Below are 19,749 nucleotides of genomic sequence, written 5' to 3'. Positions count from 1 at the left end.
TCAAAGTTTTCTCTGCAATCAAATACATCCCCCCCCCCAAGTCACACATTATAAGGCAAGTAATGTCCATGGCACACAGTAATTCTCTCCTGGTTTGTTGAGTTTTGCAGTAAGTCTGGCAACTGTTTCATGACAGTTGTCATCTAAACTATTTTCACCCTTACTGATGTACTACTTCACAGCCATGGAACAACTCCTTCCATAGAGAAGAGAGAGATGGTTAGATAGCTATCCTGGAATGTGACATGTAACTGAAGAAGAGAAATTAGCTTTCCCTGAATATCTGACCTTGGTAGTGCCAGGATATTACTGTCTTTACTTCAGGTTAATACTTGTTCTTGGAATAAGATCAGTAGGCAAGGTTACCCAGCAGGGAACTAGCATTATGTCAGAAAGTGGGTAAGTTCTGCCCATCTAGGAGCACCAAATAAACCGATAGATTGCACAACAAGATCTGGAAAAACCAAACTATTCAACTATTCTTTTTAAAAACTGAAATAGATTATTCCAAAAGGAGAAAACCATGAAGCAGAACACAAAAGGGTAACCCCAGAACTGAGACTTCCTAGTCTAGAGGTTCTTAAGCTGTCATACATGACTCTATGGGAGGTTAAGAACAGATATGAGGGAGATTTCAAATTTGGGGGAACTTAAACAGGCAGCACATTACATGGTCATTACTTAGTCATTCTGTGAAAATATCACACTTACCAAGACACGATCAAATGCAGATGGGGTCCCACCACGCTGAACGTGTCCAAGCACAGTTACACGAGTGTCAAAGCCGAGGCGTTTGACAACCAGCTGATTTAAAAAAGGGGAGGAAAAGATGATGCATTTTGCATTCTTACATTCCCCACCAAGACAATGTGCACTTTCCCTTAAGAAAAACAGAGACTGCTATAGATCAAAAGCTTTTACAAGAGAATCTATATTAAAGCTTCCCAAGTTGAGTTTCTCAACTTTGTACAGAGTTGTATAGCTAAAAAAAAAAATCAAAACACATAATCTATGCAACTATTTCTAGAATTTAGAAGACCCTGAAACAATATTTTTCTCCCTAAATTTTGTTTTCAATGTCTAGTTGTAACCTATTAATTTGTCTCTTACCTCCTTCACGTAGTTAGATGTGATGGGTTTCCCATTGCTGTCTATGGCACCTTCAGCAATTATGATTATATTCAGTCGGGATCCTCTGCTTCGGGCCTATCCAGATAAAAATACAAGAAACCTAACAATTGATGGACTCCAAGGCAAGAGACTTTCACAATCCCAATATTAGCAACCGGGGTTTTTAATCACACAGAAACATAGTCCCTACATGTAGAAAAAAAGGGAGACAAAACTGACTACGTTTAAGTGATCTTGAATTTCCTATACCATAAATCTCAAATCTGGAAGATTTCAACCCTCATCCTACTTTCAACAACTGTATATCTGTTGGGCAGCTTGTAGTAACTCTGCACAGTATTCTAATCCAAGCACGTAAGTATCCCTCAGATTCTATCCAGGCAAACTCTTTATCTGTCAGATGTTCCTTTAAAAAGGTAGGTTTTTTTTAAGGTTGCACTGTAATCCATATTAGCTCAGGGAATATATAATTGAATTAAAGTAGTATTAAAGCCCCTAACATTCTGGAGAAATCTGGAATTCTGCAGAACACTGGAAGGTTTCTCCTTTAGGTCATGCCATACCTTTTCTGGACCATGCCATTCCAGGGACAGGTTTGGCAATTTCCAGAAATACTCCTTCACATGTTCAAGAGGTGTTCTGGGTCCAAAACAGGCTTGTTACTTCTGGAAAATATTGGATCAGCCCTGGAATGGCAAGATATCAGAGGGGGAATAGAATGTTCCAGATTACTTCAGAACATTCTATTCTCAAATCTATGCTTTTTGCACATCCCTATAAATATCAAGGTTTTTTAAAAAAAAAGTAAACTAGGGCAGATCTTTACTATTGTTTCTCAGCATATTCTGCCTTTTTTTTAAAAAAAAAAGCCCAAATTTTTACAATCATATCTTATTTGTATAGGAGCTGTGGTAGCACAGTAGTTAAAATGCAGTATTGCAGGCTAACTCTGCCCACAGCCAGGAGTTCAGTCCTGGTCGATTCAAGGTTGAGACAGTCTTCCATCCTTCTGGGATCAGTAAAATGAGGACCCAGATTGTTGGGGATAATATGCTGACATTTGTAAACTGCTCAGAGAATGCTGTAAGCACTATGGAAAGATATATATGTCTAAGTCCTATTGCTATTATTTCTTATGGAAATTATCTAGGGAAAGGAGTCCACAGTCACTTTTGGAAATGATGCTAGATACTGCTACTTTGCAAACAGATAGCAGTCAGTTTTTATATAAAAATAATCTTGTTTTTTTAAGCCAGGTTGCACAATGAGACTTATGAAGGTATCTGCAAGAAAATTTAATTCCACAAGCTCTGTCTACCATGAGCTAGGTTTGTTTAGTTGAATATCAGATATTACTAATTCTGACCTCACCAAGCCGTTCACACATAAAATCCTCCCAGCCATCCTCAGGCGGTGATTCGGGAATGAAAAGCCAGTCAGCTCCAGAAGCCAGTGCTGAAACTAAAGCTAGGTACCTGGAAAAGGAGAATAATGTCATCTTGTGAATGGTATCTTTGATGTTTTTCAAAGTGAAAGAAATTGCCTGAAGACTAGATGGAGCTTGGGAGGGGGGGGGGATTTCATAATGCACATAAGGGGGTGTTTTTTAGATTCCTCCCCAGCTAGGAAACTGTTAATTCTTTTCTCAGTTCAACAAACAAACAACTCTTACCCACAGTGCCTTCCCATCACTTCCAGCACAAATGTTCTCTGATGACTGAAAACAAAATTAGAAAGCAAGAGTTTATCACCCAGTGCTGTTAGGTGAAGATACCAGTGCTTTACAATAATAAGTTGCTTTTATAATATGAAGAGAGGGGGAAAGGGGACAGAGAAAAATTGAACAAAATAAAGCCCTCAATTTACAGAAAATAAGGATCATTAAGACTAGCCACACCTTGTATGCTTGTGACAATGACAGTGAAGAAAAGATATAAGAAATCTTGTGTTCACCTCTGGGCTGTTGTAGTGATGGCATCAATCACCTCCATGATGCGGTGCAAGGCAGAGTCAGTGCCAATGGTCATATCAGTGCCACAGAAGTCATTGTCAATGGAGCCCACAAGGCCTACGATGTTTAAGTGACGGTATGTCTGAGATATTTCCTCAGTGATTTTTCCTGGATGAAAAATGAACATGGGGTTGTGAGTCTTAAGAATATCCCAAATGAACTGTTTCCAAACACAATTAGATAATGCTTATCCTACTGCAAAGTAAATGGAGATTATTTCAATTAAAATCAGGATATATTTTTTTACTGCATCTTAAACAATACTCTGTTACATTATGTTTTTTGCCTTAATTAACAGCTTGGCTGAAGAAACAGGACAGATATATTATAAAAGAAATAAAATCAGCCTTCATTTCTATGAACTTAGTGAAATCAGTGCTTTTATGACATATAAAGTACTGATTTCACTAAGTTTGTATTGCATTAGAAATGAAGGCTGGTTTTATTTCTGTTATTGTTACTTCCATATACATTTTATGGTACAAAGGCACATAAAAGGAAGCAACTGACTATAAAAAAGAATCAGCTACAAATTCATAGTGTTAAAAGTGAGAAACTTTAAAAATAAGAACAATAACCTATTAAATGAAATAATAAATGTATAAGAATGATAAATGTAAAGAAGAATAACCATTATGTGAATGTATAGTTAAAATGCTATGTAAGAGAATAAAAAAAATAAAAACAATTCTGGGAAAAAAATAAGAACAATCATAAAATCATAGGTTTGGAAAGGATTTTGGAATTCACTTGGCCAGTGGTAGAATCCAGAATTGCAGCATTCCCGACAGTTTGTAAAGTAATTTAGAGTGGACCTTGGAAAAAGCTGAAAGAATTGCTAAGGAGGGTAGGGGGAACAAACATTAAGGAGAGACTTGAAGAAGTTACTACACAGTTTAGACACTGAAACCAATAAACTCAAAACCTTCCCCAACCCTGCAACTCTAAATCATATCTCTGATTTTTCCTACTGAAATGGATTGCATTGTCCTGTTGAAAGCCAACTAAGTAACTAACTAAGTATGGTCCATGGGGGGTCACAAAGAGTCTGATACGACTTATCGAGCAAACAACAAAATTAATACATCAGTTGATACTGCCTTTCATCCTTAGAAACATTGTTTGGTTATGAACTTTTGGCTCTCAATATCCAAGTTCATTTTCAGAGTCAATAACATGAAATGCAGGTCACAGCCTGGCACCAATAGTACGATGTTAGAGCAGATTTATACCTACCTTCTGTGACCAGTTCCTCCAAAAGATCACCCCACTCTGAACGGAAGATATTTGCACCAGTCAGGCTGCCATCCCCTCCAATGACACATAGGTTAGTGATGCCATGCTGTACCAGGTTGTAGGCAGCTTGAAGGCGACCCTCCCGTGTGGTGAAAGCTTTGCAGCGGGCACTGCCAATGATAGTGCCTCCCTTTAAACAGAAAAGAAAGAATAATTATGAACTGAAAAATTAGATGACTGCAGAAATTAACAGGAAAAAATGGTATTGAAAGTGCGTGAGTTCCAATGAGAAACCAATTTTGATGATTTTGAAAGGGAATACGGGGGAAACAAAAAGGCTTTGTGGCTCTAAATTTGAACAGGTTTAAGTTGGTGTATATTTTTGTTTTGAAAGCACAAACCATACATTTATAAAAAGAAAAACATACTTTTTTCATTTTCATATTTTTTAGCATTGTGAAGCATCAATTGCCAGGATTGGTGACAATGGGCAGTCAATCATAAGATACCATTTTTGACATACCATACATTGCAGAGCGGAGTGGAAATATGCTAAATTCTGGAGGAAGTTATTTGCTTCTCTCATATCCCAAGCAGATGGCTTTTGGAATGATAACAGGAAGTTATTATAGTGATATGGGCCACTGAGCAACGTCAGCTCTGATAGTCTTAAACAAGGAAACTAGCATTTGACCTTTCTGTTCAACCCATCACAGATACCTCTTAATTAACCCAATTTTCTGTTGCTATGCCCGAAGAACTTAACAGATTCTGCTACTGTTGCTGCCTGATATTGGGAACATAACTGTCATTGAACAACTATCTTCTGAACAGTTGCCCCCTCAGCTCAGGAAAAGGATAACTCATTTGACGGTTAACATAATAAATATACATCCACTGACTTGAAGTTTTCAACTATTACTTGTAACATAAATAAGGGCCAAGCACACAAAAATTATGCATTTGATTAGTTATAATGCTAGTAAACTGAAGAAGGGAATATGCTGAGGCCAGGAGTGGAACAGCATGTTGTTAGAAGGGTTATTATTTTTAAAATTGGACTGCTATCAAAAACAGTTAAAGCGTGCAAATCAAACTGGCTTAACCATTAAATGTTCTCTTTTAGAGAAGATTTGGGGCACATAAGAAGATTTATATAGCACATAAAAAAAACCATGGTGCAGACATGGCAGCCTTGCTCAAGCCTGTATTTATTAAGTAGCAGAAGCTGCATCAGCAGTAAACAAAGACAAAGAAAGAACCATCCTATAGAAACATGCAACACCAGAATGTTACCTGACAGAAAGGAAACATACCAGTCAAACTGGGAAAGGCTCTAAGAAGAAGGAAAAATACAACACTTTTGTAAGCGAGGTGCGTGGGTCTACCTCAAAGACATTCTGACAGTCAGGTCCATTAAAGAAACAATTCCAGTACAATCCAACCCTTAGCTACTACAGATGCAGTTAATTTTTTTTTTTAATGAAGTCATCTCACAATGTTCGCCAAAGACAAACCTTTCCATTTTTTAATGAGAGATCCAAATTTTGGGTTATGTCACTAGGACAGCAATTTTAAATTGACCTTGTTTAAATAGCAATAGTACTTAGACCCTTGATGGCGAACCTATGGCACACGTGCCGGAAATGGCACGTAGAGCCATCTCTCAGGGCATGCCAGCCATTGCCCACTGCTCTTCCAGGTTCCGAAGCACACAGGCATGCCAGCCAGTTGGTCCTCATGCGTGCATGCATATCAGAAACCGGAAAACCAGGTGACCAGCATACATGTGCACGCTGGAAATCAGAAGCTCAGCTTCCCGACTGCACAGGCACGCCAGGGAACTGCTCTTCCGGTTCCCGGAGCTCCCCCACGCACACACCATGGAGCTGCCCTTTTAGTTTCCAGTGCTCCCCCGCATGTGCACGGACACTCCCATTTTGGCACTGGATGCCAAAAAGGTTTGCCAACACTGACTTAGACTTATATACTGCTTCATAGTGCTTTACAGCCGTCTCTAAGTGGATTACAGAGTCAGCGTATTGTACCCAACAATCTGTGTCCTCATTTCACCGGACACTGAACATCTTACTCAGAAGGATAGAAAGATGAGTCAACCGTAAGCCTTGTCAGGATCGAACTCCTGACAGTAAATAGAGTCAACCTGCAATTCTGCATTCTATGCACTGCGCCACTACCACTCAAAAGTATTGAGCCTGCAATTCCAAGAATCCCAGTGATCCAGCCGAATGACAGTCTCACTAGAAGCTTCTCTGGAAGATGCTAGATGGATTTTGGAAAGTTGAACTAAAACATCTGGCTACCATGGTGAGGATGGGGACATGAACCATTAATCTGCACTATTTAAATGCCTACATTAAGTAGCTGAAGGGGGGGGAATCTGATTTTTAAAAAACTGTAAGACCCATTATATAGCTTCTTTTGCTTAAACTGAAAAAAAGTGAAAAGCCAATGTAGCAGCAGCTCCCAAAATTGAAGAATTACATCATACAAAAATTTACAGTATATGAGACAACATTTTAATTTAGGGTTGAAGAGATAGATCAAAAATATTATCCCCTTATTTTACTATCTTTTAATTGCTCTTGCTCTGCAACAAGCTCAGTCTTTTCCAAAAGTGGGACAAAGGAAAAACCATGAAGAAGATAATAAACAAATAAATATGCAAGAGAATCAGAACTATCACATAAATTGCTCTGAAAGTTGGATGAGAAGAAGCTGTATATCACATGTGCTCAGGAGATCTAGATTGGTACAATCTACATTCCCCAGATCTTCCTAGGAAAATAATCTTTCCTACATAAATTGCAGTAAACTGAATAATTTCATTCAGAAAGGAGCCCTGCAAGATTCAATTAATTATCAAGAACTTCCCAGATAGCAAAGCTGAACAAGCTTTCTGCCTAAGTTCTTGGAGAGCTTCTATTAGCTTGAACCAACATTACTAGCCTAGAATGATTTTACAGCCATGGTCACATACAGAAGTAAATTTAAAGTTCCCAATCTAATAAGATATAATAAGAACATATAGCATCTCAGTGCCTGCAGTGCTTTTGCTCCTTAAGTTTTGTTTAAAAGAATAAACATATGAAAAATGAGATAGCTTTCCATTAAAACTGAATCATGGAAGTTGGAGAGGAAGCATGTTTAATAAATCAGGACTGGAAACCAACTTTAAGCCACTATTCGTTTTTGGCATAAAATTTGTTTTGTGCTTAAATAATTCCTTATTTCAACATAAAGCTGGGCTCTTTTTTGTTTCCCAGATCATGTGATTGTATGAATGAAAGGACTGTGCACACTAGTATCATAGTCCACCATATTAATCAAGCCACAATTCCTGGTCCACAATTATGGGCATTGCTAGATAATATAAGGTAGTTGTTCATTTCTTGCCATCCAGAAGCAAAGAGTCACAATATTATAATGTTTAATAGCATACATTTAGTACTCTACAATGTAATTAGCTGAGCTATAACTGGTTCTCCTGTACTGAATTCATATAAATTAATATAGATTCTTCCTTGAATAGATTCTTTTTTCCCCTAGTAACATGGAAGCTTTGAAAATAAAAGTGATTCATATCCTATTCAGTAAAATTTGAAGGAGCACTGTTATTAATAGAAAGCAAGATATGAGAGAATCGAGGCAGCTCATAGTGATCTGACTGATAAGCACTGAGTACTGGCATAAAAGATAGGAAGACTGAGTCCACTGACTATGTCCTAGTACAGTATCTATTTTTGATTTTTCCTGAAAATGGAAATCGATCATTACACAAATTCAAAAAAATACATTTAATCCAAATTACTCAGCCTTAAGTCAGAACTGTGTATTATCAAAGGCTATATAGCCACAACAGAAATGAACTTGAGACCTGTTTAATTATAGAGTCAGATGTTAAGAAAGATTAGCCTTACCAGCTGAATAATATTGGACACACTGAGCCAATTTGCTTGCTTAATATTTTCTCCTCCTTCGACTAGTCCCTCGTAACCCTGAGAAGGAAAATAGAATGTTTTTGCAAAAACACCACAACTGTACTACCAAGAAAAAAATTAATAAAGTTAATTTGCAACACAGAGAATTATCTGTATCCCAATATCCTTGGTTTTACCTTTTTGTTCAATTTTACTGCAGGTTGCTGCAAGGAGCAAAATTTAAAGCAGGACACATATCAATTTGCTCCACCGTGCATTCTATCTAACTGCTTTTCATAAAATTGCAACCATACAAAAGACTGGTAAAGGGCGGGGGAGGGAGATATCTTGAATTACAATATTATAAAATATAATAAATACACATTATCAAGAAAATATCCAATACAATATAGCAAAGTTCACCCAATGTAATAATGCAGCATGTTGACTGCTGGGAGCTAATGTTTTTACAATGCTACAAGAGAATTGGAAGGCTAGCTGAACTATGAAAAAAAATCATGGAAAATTTGTCTGGAAATAAAAGCAGCTAAGCAAACAAGTAGCCTGTTATCAGAAACAGGGAATGTGTGGCCTAGGTAACATGTTGTTTGGTTCTGATTTGATTAGCATTTGGAGAGCCATATGTTCCTTACCAGTTTAGCTATATTTAGTTTGAATCTTCTCCCTGCCAAAACTGCCTAAATAATTTACATTTATTCTGCATTTATAGTTAGATGCTATGAAGTGTGAAAACATTATTTAACTGGTCAATGATGTTCATCAACCTTTTCTTAACTCTCTTAGATTTTCCTAAACTTCCTGAGTTTATATTGATAGGTCTTTTAGAATTAATTAACTTCTGCACCATTGTAAAAATATTTGTACCAATATTTCCGTTTTCCACTCCTTTGATCCTTTCATTTTCCCAGAAGACTGCAGCAATCTAAAAAACCCATATCCACACAGAGGATTTTTTTTGGGGGGGGGAGATAATAAACAAAAAAGTGAACCTCATATATCAGGAACACTTTAGCTCCAACATATATTCCCATGCGTGTTACAGCTCGAACAGCAGCATTCATACCTAGAAAGATGGAACACAAGTTAAATTATGATCTGGGTCTCTGACAAATTGGTGCAGTATTCTGCTAGTTTATTTTTAAAAAAACCACTCCTCTTCCCAAAAGTAGCATTCTCCAAATGTTGCAATTAGAATTCCCGGAAATAAGCTCAAGACTCTAGAAGACAAAAAGTATTGTAAAAACATTCCTATTCAGGGTTTGGGTTTTCCTTTTGTTTTTTTTGCTAGATATGCTACACAGGGAATTTGCACTTCCCTGTAATTGAACAGAGGCATTGTACTAATTTCAACATACAAGGAATATATATCACTAAATACTCTTGTACGTCAAATGAGCAGTGAAAGAATTGCTTCTTGTGCATATACAGAGTAGCACTTGTATTGTCTGATGTTAGTAATGGATTAAAATTCCTTGGAAAGAAATAAATTACTTTTGTATACAAAAATAAAGTAAACAATAGTAGCCGGTAAGGGAATAAAACAATACACATGAAATTCCACAGAAATTGCACAGCATGGGTTCCTTATGAGTAAAAGATCTGTTTATTGTTAATCATGTAAATATGGTTCTATTTATGCTTAGCTGTTAATAGAAAACGTCAAAAGTGGGTTGCATACGTCTTTCATTTGGAAGAACATAAGAGAAAAGAAACTCTAAAAGAAACTCAAAAAATAAAGTTCAGAAAATCAGATCCAACTTTCATTTTTTTTAAAAAAAAATCTGTCATTACTAACAGAGAAAGTTTTTCCTCCCATCCATTCCAACTGCAGAGTTCTTAACTAGAGCAAAAGTAACGATATTTAGAGTAGGTAGCAGAAATGCAATGATGAAAAAGATACCATTTGCAACTCAGATACCATTAATATTGGACCTGGTAAGTTTAAGTGAAATTGAGATGCATAACATAATATCTATGAACATCACATGCTATTTCTTAAATCATCAGCAAAATAGTGAAACTTGCTGTCTATATGCTACCTTTCATTAGCATTATCAGATTTGGACTGCAAAAATCCAGACAACCATTAAATGGCAGCAAAGCCTTTAGGGTTTTCTGTATCTCTTTGCTGCCATCTCAAGGTCATCTGGATATTTTTAATCCAGATCTGGCAATCCTACTTTCATGAAATGGAGATGAGCACCGCCTCCTAGAGTCGGGAACGACTAGCACATATATGCGAGGGACCTTTACCTTTAATACGTCCACTGCTTTACAAACCAAACAAATAGTAACTTTAGCAGAGATTCATCCAACAGCAATGATAGGCAACACTATTTGTAATGCAGGTACAAATTGCTTTGCCTTTGATCCTTGTGCCAGTGCCCTTAGGTTAACATTTCTTTATGTTCTCTGTGTATAGCTTGTAACCAAGCATCCCTTGGCTGGTGAATCATATTAAGACTGAGGTTTATGAATGGGTCAAATTCTAGATAACTAACGAACTTGTCACATTGAGCTATATCTTGTTACATTGTTAAGTGTGCTCTCAAAACAGTAAGCAAAAAGAAAGCAATACTATTAAAAAGCATTCTGCTTAGGTTGAGTACTAGTATTATGTAGGCTGGTTTTTTTAACAGTGGTATATGGAAAAACAACATTTTTGTTTCAATAGTTTTAATTACTAGTGTACTGGAACTATTTTTTTAAAAAAATATTGTAAGCTATTTTAAGATTTTTAATGAAGCGCAGAAGGAGAGAAGGAATATAGAGACACCTACCTATTGCTATCTATAAACATTTAATCCATCACATCTAAGATCACAGGAGTAGGTTCTTCTAAAAGATTTACCCATGTGAATCAACATATTTTTGTTTCTTTTGGCCAAACAATATTTTCTTATCCTCAGCATGAATCTCAGAATCCAACTGAATCCAAAAAGAAAGGGGAAAAAATAACTTATTGGCCCAGCCAATAAGGTCACATACTAGCTACTCTAATCAACTATAGAAGATTAGGTTAATATGGTTGCTGCATTAGTCACAGAACCAAAATAACAATGAACGTAACAATAATTTACAGAATTCCCTAAAGTCCAATCACAAAATAAATGAATCCAATGTGGTCTTTAGTTTTATATAGGAATTGGTTTAATCATTTGCTTTATCTCATTCAAGACTCCTTTAAAGAATTGTGTGATCAAACCTTTACTGGAGCTAAGACTGCCAAAGAGATGGTCAGCTGTTTTCACAGATAATGAAAATTAAGTCTGAACTCTGCTCTGCTGCTTGCTCTGCTTACAACTGCCTATTTGCTGCTTCTGTTTTTTTTAGTTTGTTACAAGGAAGTTCAAGCTCGTGTGGATAGGTTGCGAGTTTCACATTCTGCTTTATTGCATTTCTGCATTGGTTCTGAAATTGTTTGGTTGTATGACATCAATAGTGGAGCTGACTATTAGAACAAAAATCCTCATGTTGTCCTTTACTTGATCATAAGGGAATTAAATCAAATCTCACAACTTTCCTGATTATACCCAGCCCTTTTTCTCTTTCACTGCCAAGAAGGTAGTAGAAAACTTGAACAATTTTCAGGACATAGTGAAGGCTTAGATGTGGATGAATAATTTGTAACTCAACTCAGGCAGATGAATCACTGCATGCAAGAATGAATAAATAGCCTGTTCTAGATGGAGTGACACCCTTGGATCTACGATCAAAATCTAAAGCTTTCTGAAACCAGCAATGTTCCAGTCAGATAAGCTGACTAGGAGTCCATTTATGTAACTTTGATTGCTGCCTGACTCACATTTCTTTCTAATGAAGGTAGCTCTTACTACTGGTACTGGGGTCATGATAACTGAATCATTACTTCCTTTTATTCAATATTGAATTGAAGAGAAGGGTATACAGGTTTTTTTTTTACAAGGGAAAGATCATATTTGATCTTCACATGCTGTGTCAAGAAAAAGAGCATAATCAGATCAAAGAAGTGGAAGAGACTGAGATGAAAAGATTAAATTAAAATTTTATTTAAATCACTGTTAATAATTATCCCAAGACTTAATACTTTCCCCTTTAGTTACATTGCAAATTATAAAACAGCAACCTCTAGAAAAGCTCTTGAGTGGCATTCTAGGTTTTGAGGAGCTGCACAGAACAGAATGGAATGGAAGAGAAGAGTAAGAGAACAGAACAGAATAACAGAGTTGGAAGGGACCTTGGAGGTCTTCTAGTCCAACATCCTGCCTAGGCAGGAAACCCTATACCATTCCAGACAAATGGCTGTCCAACATCTTCTTAAAGACTTCTAGTGTTGGGACATTCACAACTTCTGGAAGCATGTTTTTCCACTGATTAATTGTTCTAACTGTCAGGAAATTTCTCCTTAGTTCTAAGTTGCTTCTCTCCTTGATTTGTTTTTATCCATTGCTTCTTGTCCTACTCTCAGGTGCTTTGGAGAATAGCTTGACTTCTTCTTTTAGAAGCCCCTGAGATATTGGAACACTGCTATCATGTCTCCCCTAGTCCTTATTTTCATTAAACTAGGCATACCCAGTTCCTGCAACCATTATGTTTTAGCTTCCAGTCCCCTAATCTTCTTTGTTGCTCTTTTCTACACTCTTTCTAGAGTCTTATAATCTTTTTTACATCATGATGACCAAAACTGGATGCAGTATTCCAGGTTTGGCCTTACCAAGGCATTATAAAGTGGTATTAACACTTCACATAATCTTGATTTTATCCCTCTGTTCATGCAGCCTAGAACTGTGTTGGCTTTTTTGGCAGCTGCTGCACACTATGTGCACATCTGATCCAGAAACCCCTATGTATGTCACACAATGAATATCCGTGGCACGACATAACCGCGGTAGACTAAAGCACGCCGACAACACCACAATGTCAAAAGCGCGATGTCAAAAGCGCGCCCACAACAGCGCGCCGACAACAGCGCGCCCACAGAAGCGCGATTTCACTTAAGGTAAGGTTTAGGGTTAGGTTTAGGGTTAGGTTTAGGGTTAGGTTTAGCGTAGGTTTAGCGTTAGGTTTAGGGTTAGGTTTAGGTTTATTTTTAGGGTTATGTTACAGCGCGCTTCTGTCAGCACGCTGTTGTCTGCGCGCTGTTGTCGCGCAGTTTTGACGGTGCGGTTTTGTCACTGCGGTTTAGTCACACGCGCTTTAGTCTACCGCGGTTTTGTAGTGGAACCTGAATATCAGGTATGTTGGTGGGTAGATAGAACTAAAGCAGCCAACCAATTGTGGAGCTTCCCCTAAGAGAATTAGACAAGTCCATTATTTGCCCATTTAAAGTAAGCTGTTTGAAAGTAAGCACATGTAACATTGTGTTTGATTTAAAACGCTGTCAGGTCTGCTGCTTAATCTTGTTACTTTTAAACTATAAACTTACCCAAAGTCTACTTCTATACAAACTATTTTCTATAAAATGTCTAAAAAAATAACCAAACAATGAAATTAGAGAATGGGAATGGAAGATGATTTGGAAGATACTTGCCACTTTCCTATCTCCTCAACAATATGCTGCAAACCCTACTGGGACAGAAATGCTGATATAATTCATAATAAAAACACCCCTTGTTTGAAAGGGCAACATATATTTTATACCATATTAATAAAAGCTGGTTCAACCTACGGTTGCAATTCTGTCCTTAACTGGTTTGCTTTAGTAGACTTCCTTTAAAATAGGTTGCTGTTTTAAGCTCCATAGTTGGTTGTCCTTAACACTAGAACACTTCCATGTAATATGGAAACAATGTCAATTACAGAGATTAGGAGGCATGTCATACAAAAGGAAAGGGAAAAGAGAGAACTTTGTCTAGCAGTAATTCTGATTGTCATAACTTCTGGAAACATAGCATGCATTCCCCTGGTAAAAGGAGGAAATTGATATTACAAAGATTTTCCCTATCTCCAGGCCCATTTTGTACCTACAACAGTACCCCATAGAGAAGAGCTTTGACGAAAGAGGTACCAAGGGAGGCAACCATTACTAAAGAAAATAGCTCAGCTGGATTCTTCTCAATTTCTTCCCCTCACTATTGAGAAAAGTCTTAAAAGTTTGTTCACTGATTTTAAAATAATATGTTTTATTTACAATGTTGATAAAACTTTGATTTTATTCAGTTTAGTGCTTTTTGGATAGAATGGACAAAACTCTTCTAAAGCACCCAGCCGGATAAACAAGTGGCCTTTATGTTTCTCGACGCACAAAAGGCTTTTGATCGGGTAAATTGGAAGTTTATGTTGTCACAATTAGAAAATATGAAGTTTGGAGAAAACTTCTTAAATGCAGTTCGGGCAATTTATGTACAACAAACTGCGACATTATTGGTAAATGGAGAAGAGGCGGGCGATATTGAGATTGGTAAAGGCACAAGACAAGGATGCCCATTATCCCCCCCTACTGTTTATCCTTACATTAGAACCCCTTCTTAGAATAGTGAGGAGTGATATACAAATTAAAGGGTTACGAGCTAAAGCTCAGGAATTCAAGGTCCAGGCTTTTGCCGACGACCTTGTTTTTATTCTGGATGATCCTATGGCTTCTGGGATACAACTTTTACGTAAAATAGAGGAGTACGGTATGATAGCGGGACTACGTATAAATAAAGAGAAGACAAAACTGTTAATTAAGAATATGACTTTGAATCAGAAAGGGAAGTACAAAGCCTGCTAGGAATTAACATGGCACATAAAATACAATACTTGGGAATTTGGCTCATGGAGAGATGTTCCTCTATCAAAGTAAATAACTATATGAAATTACTACAACAGGTATCTAAGGACATGACTAATTGGAGTGGTAAACAACTATGTTTGTTGGGCAGGATTGCGACAGTTAAGACACATGTACTACCGAAATTTTTGTTTTTGTTTCAAACGGCACTAACTAAATTGGACAATTTTTTTTTAAATCCTTGGAGACAATAGTGGCTCGATTTATATGGCAAGGCAAGAAAGCACGAATCAAAGCCCAAATGTTGCAAAAACGTAAAGAACTGGGAGGCTTCGGAGTACCCAACTGGGAAGCATATTATAATGCAGCAATTATGACATGGGTAAAGGATTGGGTGACGTTGAATAGAAGGCGCCTATTGGCTATAGAGGGACACGACCTCCCCCAGGGATGGCACGCCTCCCTCTGGCAAAAAAGAGATACACCCATAGGTACTTCATGGTACATTATATTCGGAAGATTTTGATGGGGGTGTGGGAAAAGATGAGGAAAAAATACTATCTTAGGGTTCCGTGTTGGTTGGCACCGTTAGAGGCCTTAATGCATCCCAGTGTATTTAATTGGACAAGAAACATAACATATAAAGACATTATGACAGAAGATGGCAACATGAAAACAAAGATGGAATTAGAGCAGCAGGGCAGGAATCTGGAATGGTGGGAATATTTACAGATTAGAAATAGGTTTAAAAGCAATAAGGTACGGTTTGGGATCTACCCAAACCCTCAGGGGCTAGATAAGATTTTGTTTTGTGGAGATAAGAAAATGTTATCAAAGATTTATCAGTTTTTGACTTGTCAAGATGCTAAAGAAGAGATGGATAAAAGCCTTCTAATAACATGGGAGAGAAACTTTGGTTATGAGATTGAAATGGGCAAATGTGGGATCTATGGAGTAAGACTATTAAACTTACAATATCTATAGCATTTAAAGAAAAAATATACAAGATGTCTTATAGATGGTACCTCCCCCCCAACGAGGTTAGCCAAAATGTTTCCTGGGTTATCTCCACTGTGTTGGACATGTGGAAGAAGGGATGGCACATTCTACCATATTTGGTGGTCTTGTACTGAGGCCACGAAATACTGGAGAAGGATTCAAAAATGGCTAAAAGAGGTTACTGGGGCAAGCATGGAATAGAAACCTGAGAATTTTTTACTAAGCATACAACCAGAAAACATGAGTAAATCTATATGGTATTTGAGCCTACATATAATTGTGGCTGCAAGAATAACCTATGCACAATTTTGGAAATCTACTACCATACCGCCGGAAGATGCCATAATTAAAAAGATCTATGAATGTGCAGAAATGGACAGAATGACGGGTTGGATGAGGGACAAAGGAGAAACAGAACATTATCTTAGCTGGAATCTATGATATATGTGGGCGACAAGGAGAACAGCAGGGACTTAAAACGGGGAAAGTTAAATAGCAGTTGTTAACAGTGGGAACTAAAAGTGAACATGGGTATTGTAATAGATCCCTGAACTTTGTAACGAGAAGATGTTGCTTAGAGACTAAACAATGAGGAAGGAAAAAAAAGTTGAGCTGTGAATGACTGTCACCGCGGGGAGGGGGGTTGTATGTTTAAAACTGTATTTGTATTTGTATGTTTTATCTTTAAAAAAAAACTCTTCTAAAGCACCCAGCTAATTGATGTGAATTACATCAGTAGCATAATTACATACATGTTGAAATTTTAGATATACTTTATCAGTGTCTGTCTGTCTATCTGTCTATCTATCTTATTAAAGTAATATGAATTACAGACATTTAGCTTCAAAAGACACCTCTTACCTAGTTAATCCACAAAACTGAGATTTTACATTGTTTTAAAAAGCCTGTGCTATATAAAAGTTTGGCTTCTTATCCTGAAAGAATAAATAAAAAAGATTAAGCGGCTATAATTTATAGGAAGTACTTTGTAGGCAAAATCTATTGTAATTTTTCATTCTACAGTTGACAGTTTGTTTCATTATAACTGAGAAGAAAGATTACATTGTAGAAAACTAGAACAAAGTAAAGGTTACGTAAGGGTGATAGCTGTTGTGGAATAAAACATACACATATATTAGGCAGACCCATCAAATTTCATTTTTCTAAGACTCATCTGAGAAAGAGACAAGATCCAGGAATGATAGTTTATTGCAACTAAATTGATTCTGTCATTACTGTAGATTATACTTCTTCCAACTCTCTATGCTACACTGTTGATTTATACTATTGTAGCACTGATATGATTGAAAATTTAAAATTGGAAACCCATTATAAAGGGGGTTTGGTTATTTTTAACATACACTAAAAGTTTTGAATTAAATTTTTATAATGAAACATCTTAAGCATCATTGATTAATCCAACAAATAACCACTTTTTCAACTGAGTATGCAGCCTTATTTTCAATTTTAACTGGCCTGCATGAGTTTTTGTCATAACAAGGACAGTATTTTAATGGCTGCAAGCAAAAAAAAATCAATAATACTTTCTGAATTTCCCTTTTTGTCAAGGACATTACAACATACAACAATGTCACACATATTCTTCACGATATATTCAATATAGATTCTGTCTATGGCATTCTATCCCTTTGAGCCAAGGTGGCGCAGTGGTTAAATGCAGCACTGCAGGCTACTGCTAGATCAGCAGTTCAGCGGTTCAAATCTCACCGGCTCAGGGTTGACTCAGCCTTCCATCCTTCCGAGGTGGGTAAAATGAGGACCCAGATTGTTGGGGGCAATATGCTGACTCTCTGTAAACCACTTAGAGAGGGCTGAAAGCCCTATGAAGCGGTATATAAGTCTACTGCTATTGCTATTGCTATTGAAGGACTAAAGGTATTGATCTAGAAATAATAATTGCTTGTCTATTCAATTTCTCTATATAATATAATATCATTAGTCAATATAGACAATGAACTACAAATCCAGCTTTAGTGTGCATATTACCAGCTTTAACAAGTAACCATCACTTAACTTTAAAGATATTCAGGCAGGAATAGTTCTCATCTAGGCCTCCCAAATCATGTCAGAGATCAAATGCCATTAATGGGAAATGAAAACTTTTCTGTTGACATGTCCCAGTTGTCTAGTGAGGAGACCTGCTTCAAGAAAAACTCATTGGATCAAGAGTTCAATGTTATCTAGTTTGGTAATGAAATGGTTGCAAGGAAACAACCAAGCTCAGGGAATACCAAAGACCCCACAATATTTATACACATCTCTGTACAATAAGCCATTTTCTAATTCTGGAACACCCCCTCCCTCCAAATGGCTTTACTGATTATTCTCTAAAATCCTATTCCTAATATAGAAGCAAATGATACAATTTGTATTTCATGTACAAGGTACTCTGCATGAACATTCTTTGCTGCCTACTAGTAGTATGTTAGGGCTGCATTATTAAGAAGACACTGGGGAGATGATGAATGACAGAAATTTAACAGGATCGATGCTTTGATTAAAATGCAACACAGTGATGATATGCCATTTGAGGTTGCAAAATTCCAGATGAAGACTAATGACAAAAAAAGGAGTCATCCCCATCTTTTTGCTATGTATCACCTAGTAGTCGTCGCTTAGATTTTTGCAGCCCAGTTCGGGAAGCCTTAAAAATGTGAATAGTGGGATGGAGAAATTTTGGTTTGCTCATCACGGAGGAAATTCCCTTCTGCGAATGTGCTGCTGCTTGCGTCAAACAAGCACGGTCGTCACAGATTCGAGGCTCTGGCTACGGCTAGTAGTTCCAACGAGGCACCGCTAACCTCCGCTTCCCGCACGATGAGGGCAGATGCCTCCGCCAACCTCCGGGGCGGCTTTATGCCGCGGGCGCCTAGCAAAACCAGGCTTTGGGAGGGAGGCGGAGCAGGAACTCCCTGGTAAAGGAGATTTCTGCAACAGGCCCTCAAGGGCGGACTTTGCTTAGGGGTTTTCGACTCTTAACCTCCATAGGGCAGAGGCTCTACGGCTCAGACTGTGCTCAGTGCTAACCGTACTCATTTACACGTTGCATCCGGCCGCACGTGTCTCGCACATACCCCCACAGTTGGCGTTTTTGAGCCGGCTCGACTTAAGGGGACCGGTGCGACTGACCTTGTGCGTCGCCGCCGCTGGTGAGCACAGCCAACGCTACACCGGCGCCCGCCATGCGTAGCTTCTCTAGGTCCAGCCCCGTTGAGCTTAGATCGGTTCCCGCCATTTTTCCAAGCCTTATCCGGGGTGCCAATATATATATGTATATTATATATCTAAAGATAAATCACGAGCAGCAGCAGCAGCGCTCCAGGAATCGCGGCTTCGAGAAGCTCCGCCCTCTCGGTTGGTCTTGGCCGATGACTTCGTCCCGGGGGAGGAGCTACCTGGCCAGCGCAGGCGCTGTGGTGGAAACGTAAATCACTGTCAATTTGTCTGCACCAGGTGTTGTTTTGTCCTGAGCTGCAAGTGATGAAATTGGTTGGTGGTAGTGATCAGCAGGCTCCTACTGGGATTTGCTGCTCCCTAAATTAATTTAGGTTCGATGGAGAAGACGTGGAATCTCAAATTCTTCCAAGGATGGCCCTCAAATGCTTGGTATTGTACACCCCTCTAAGTTGCTTTCCACTTCTCTTCTTAACACTGCCCAATACATTTATTTTCCTACTCCAATCCACTCATATCATATA

General features: G+C 37.9%; 1 protein-coding gene across 1 annotated transcript in view; it reads right to left on the bottom strand.

Annotated features, from left to right (window-relative positions):
• Positions 1-19,408, bottom strand: part of PFKL (phosphofructokinase, liver type) — a 36,996-nt gene extending 17,588 nt beyond the window's left edge. Inside the window, exons 1-9 of the mRNA XM_014051785.2 lie at positions 19,181-19,408; positions 9,330-9,403; positions 8,320-8,397; positions 4,379-4,568; positions 3,085-3,250; positions 2,804-2,848; positions 2,498-2,606; positions 1,111-1,206; positions 712-804 (exon numbers count right to left, since the gene is read on the bottom strand). Of these exons, the coding sequence (XP_013907260.2) occupies positions 712-804; positions 1,111-1,206; positions 2,498-2,606; positions 2,804-2,848; positions 3,085-3,250; positions 4,379-4,568; positions 8,320-8,397; positions 9,330-9,403; positions 19,181-19,286 (957 nt within the window). The 5' untranslated portion in view covers positions 19,287-19,408. The remainder of the gene's footprint in view (positions 1-711; positions 805-1,110; positions 1,207-2,497; positions 2,607-2,803; positions 2,849-3,084; positions 3,251-4,378; positions 4,569-8,319; positions 8,398-9,329; positions 9,404-19,180) is intronic.
• Positions 19,409-19,749: the final 341 nt, after the last annotated feature.

Source organism: Thamnophis sirtalis, unplaced genomic scaffold (genome assembly GCF_051295495.1).
Source record: "Thamnophis sirtalis isolate CommonGarterSnake01/CBP01778 unplaced genomic scaffold, rThaSir2_p1.2 scaffold_11, whole genome shotgun sequence".
Classification (NCBI taxonomy): Eukaryota; Metazoa; Chordata; class Lepidosauria; order Squamata; family Natricidae; genus Thamnophis; species Thamnophis sirtalis.
Note: the sequence above shows the minus strand (reverse complement) of the source record. Positions and strands in the feature narration are given on the sequence as shown.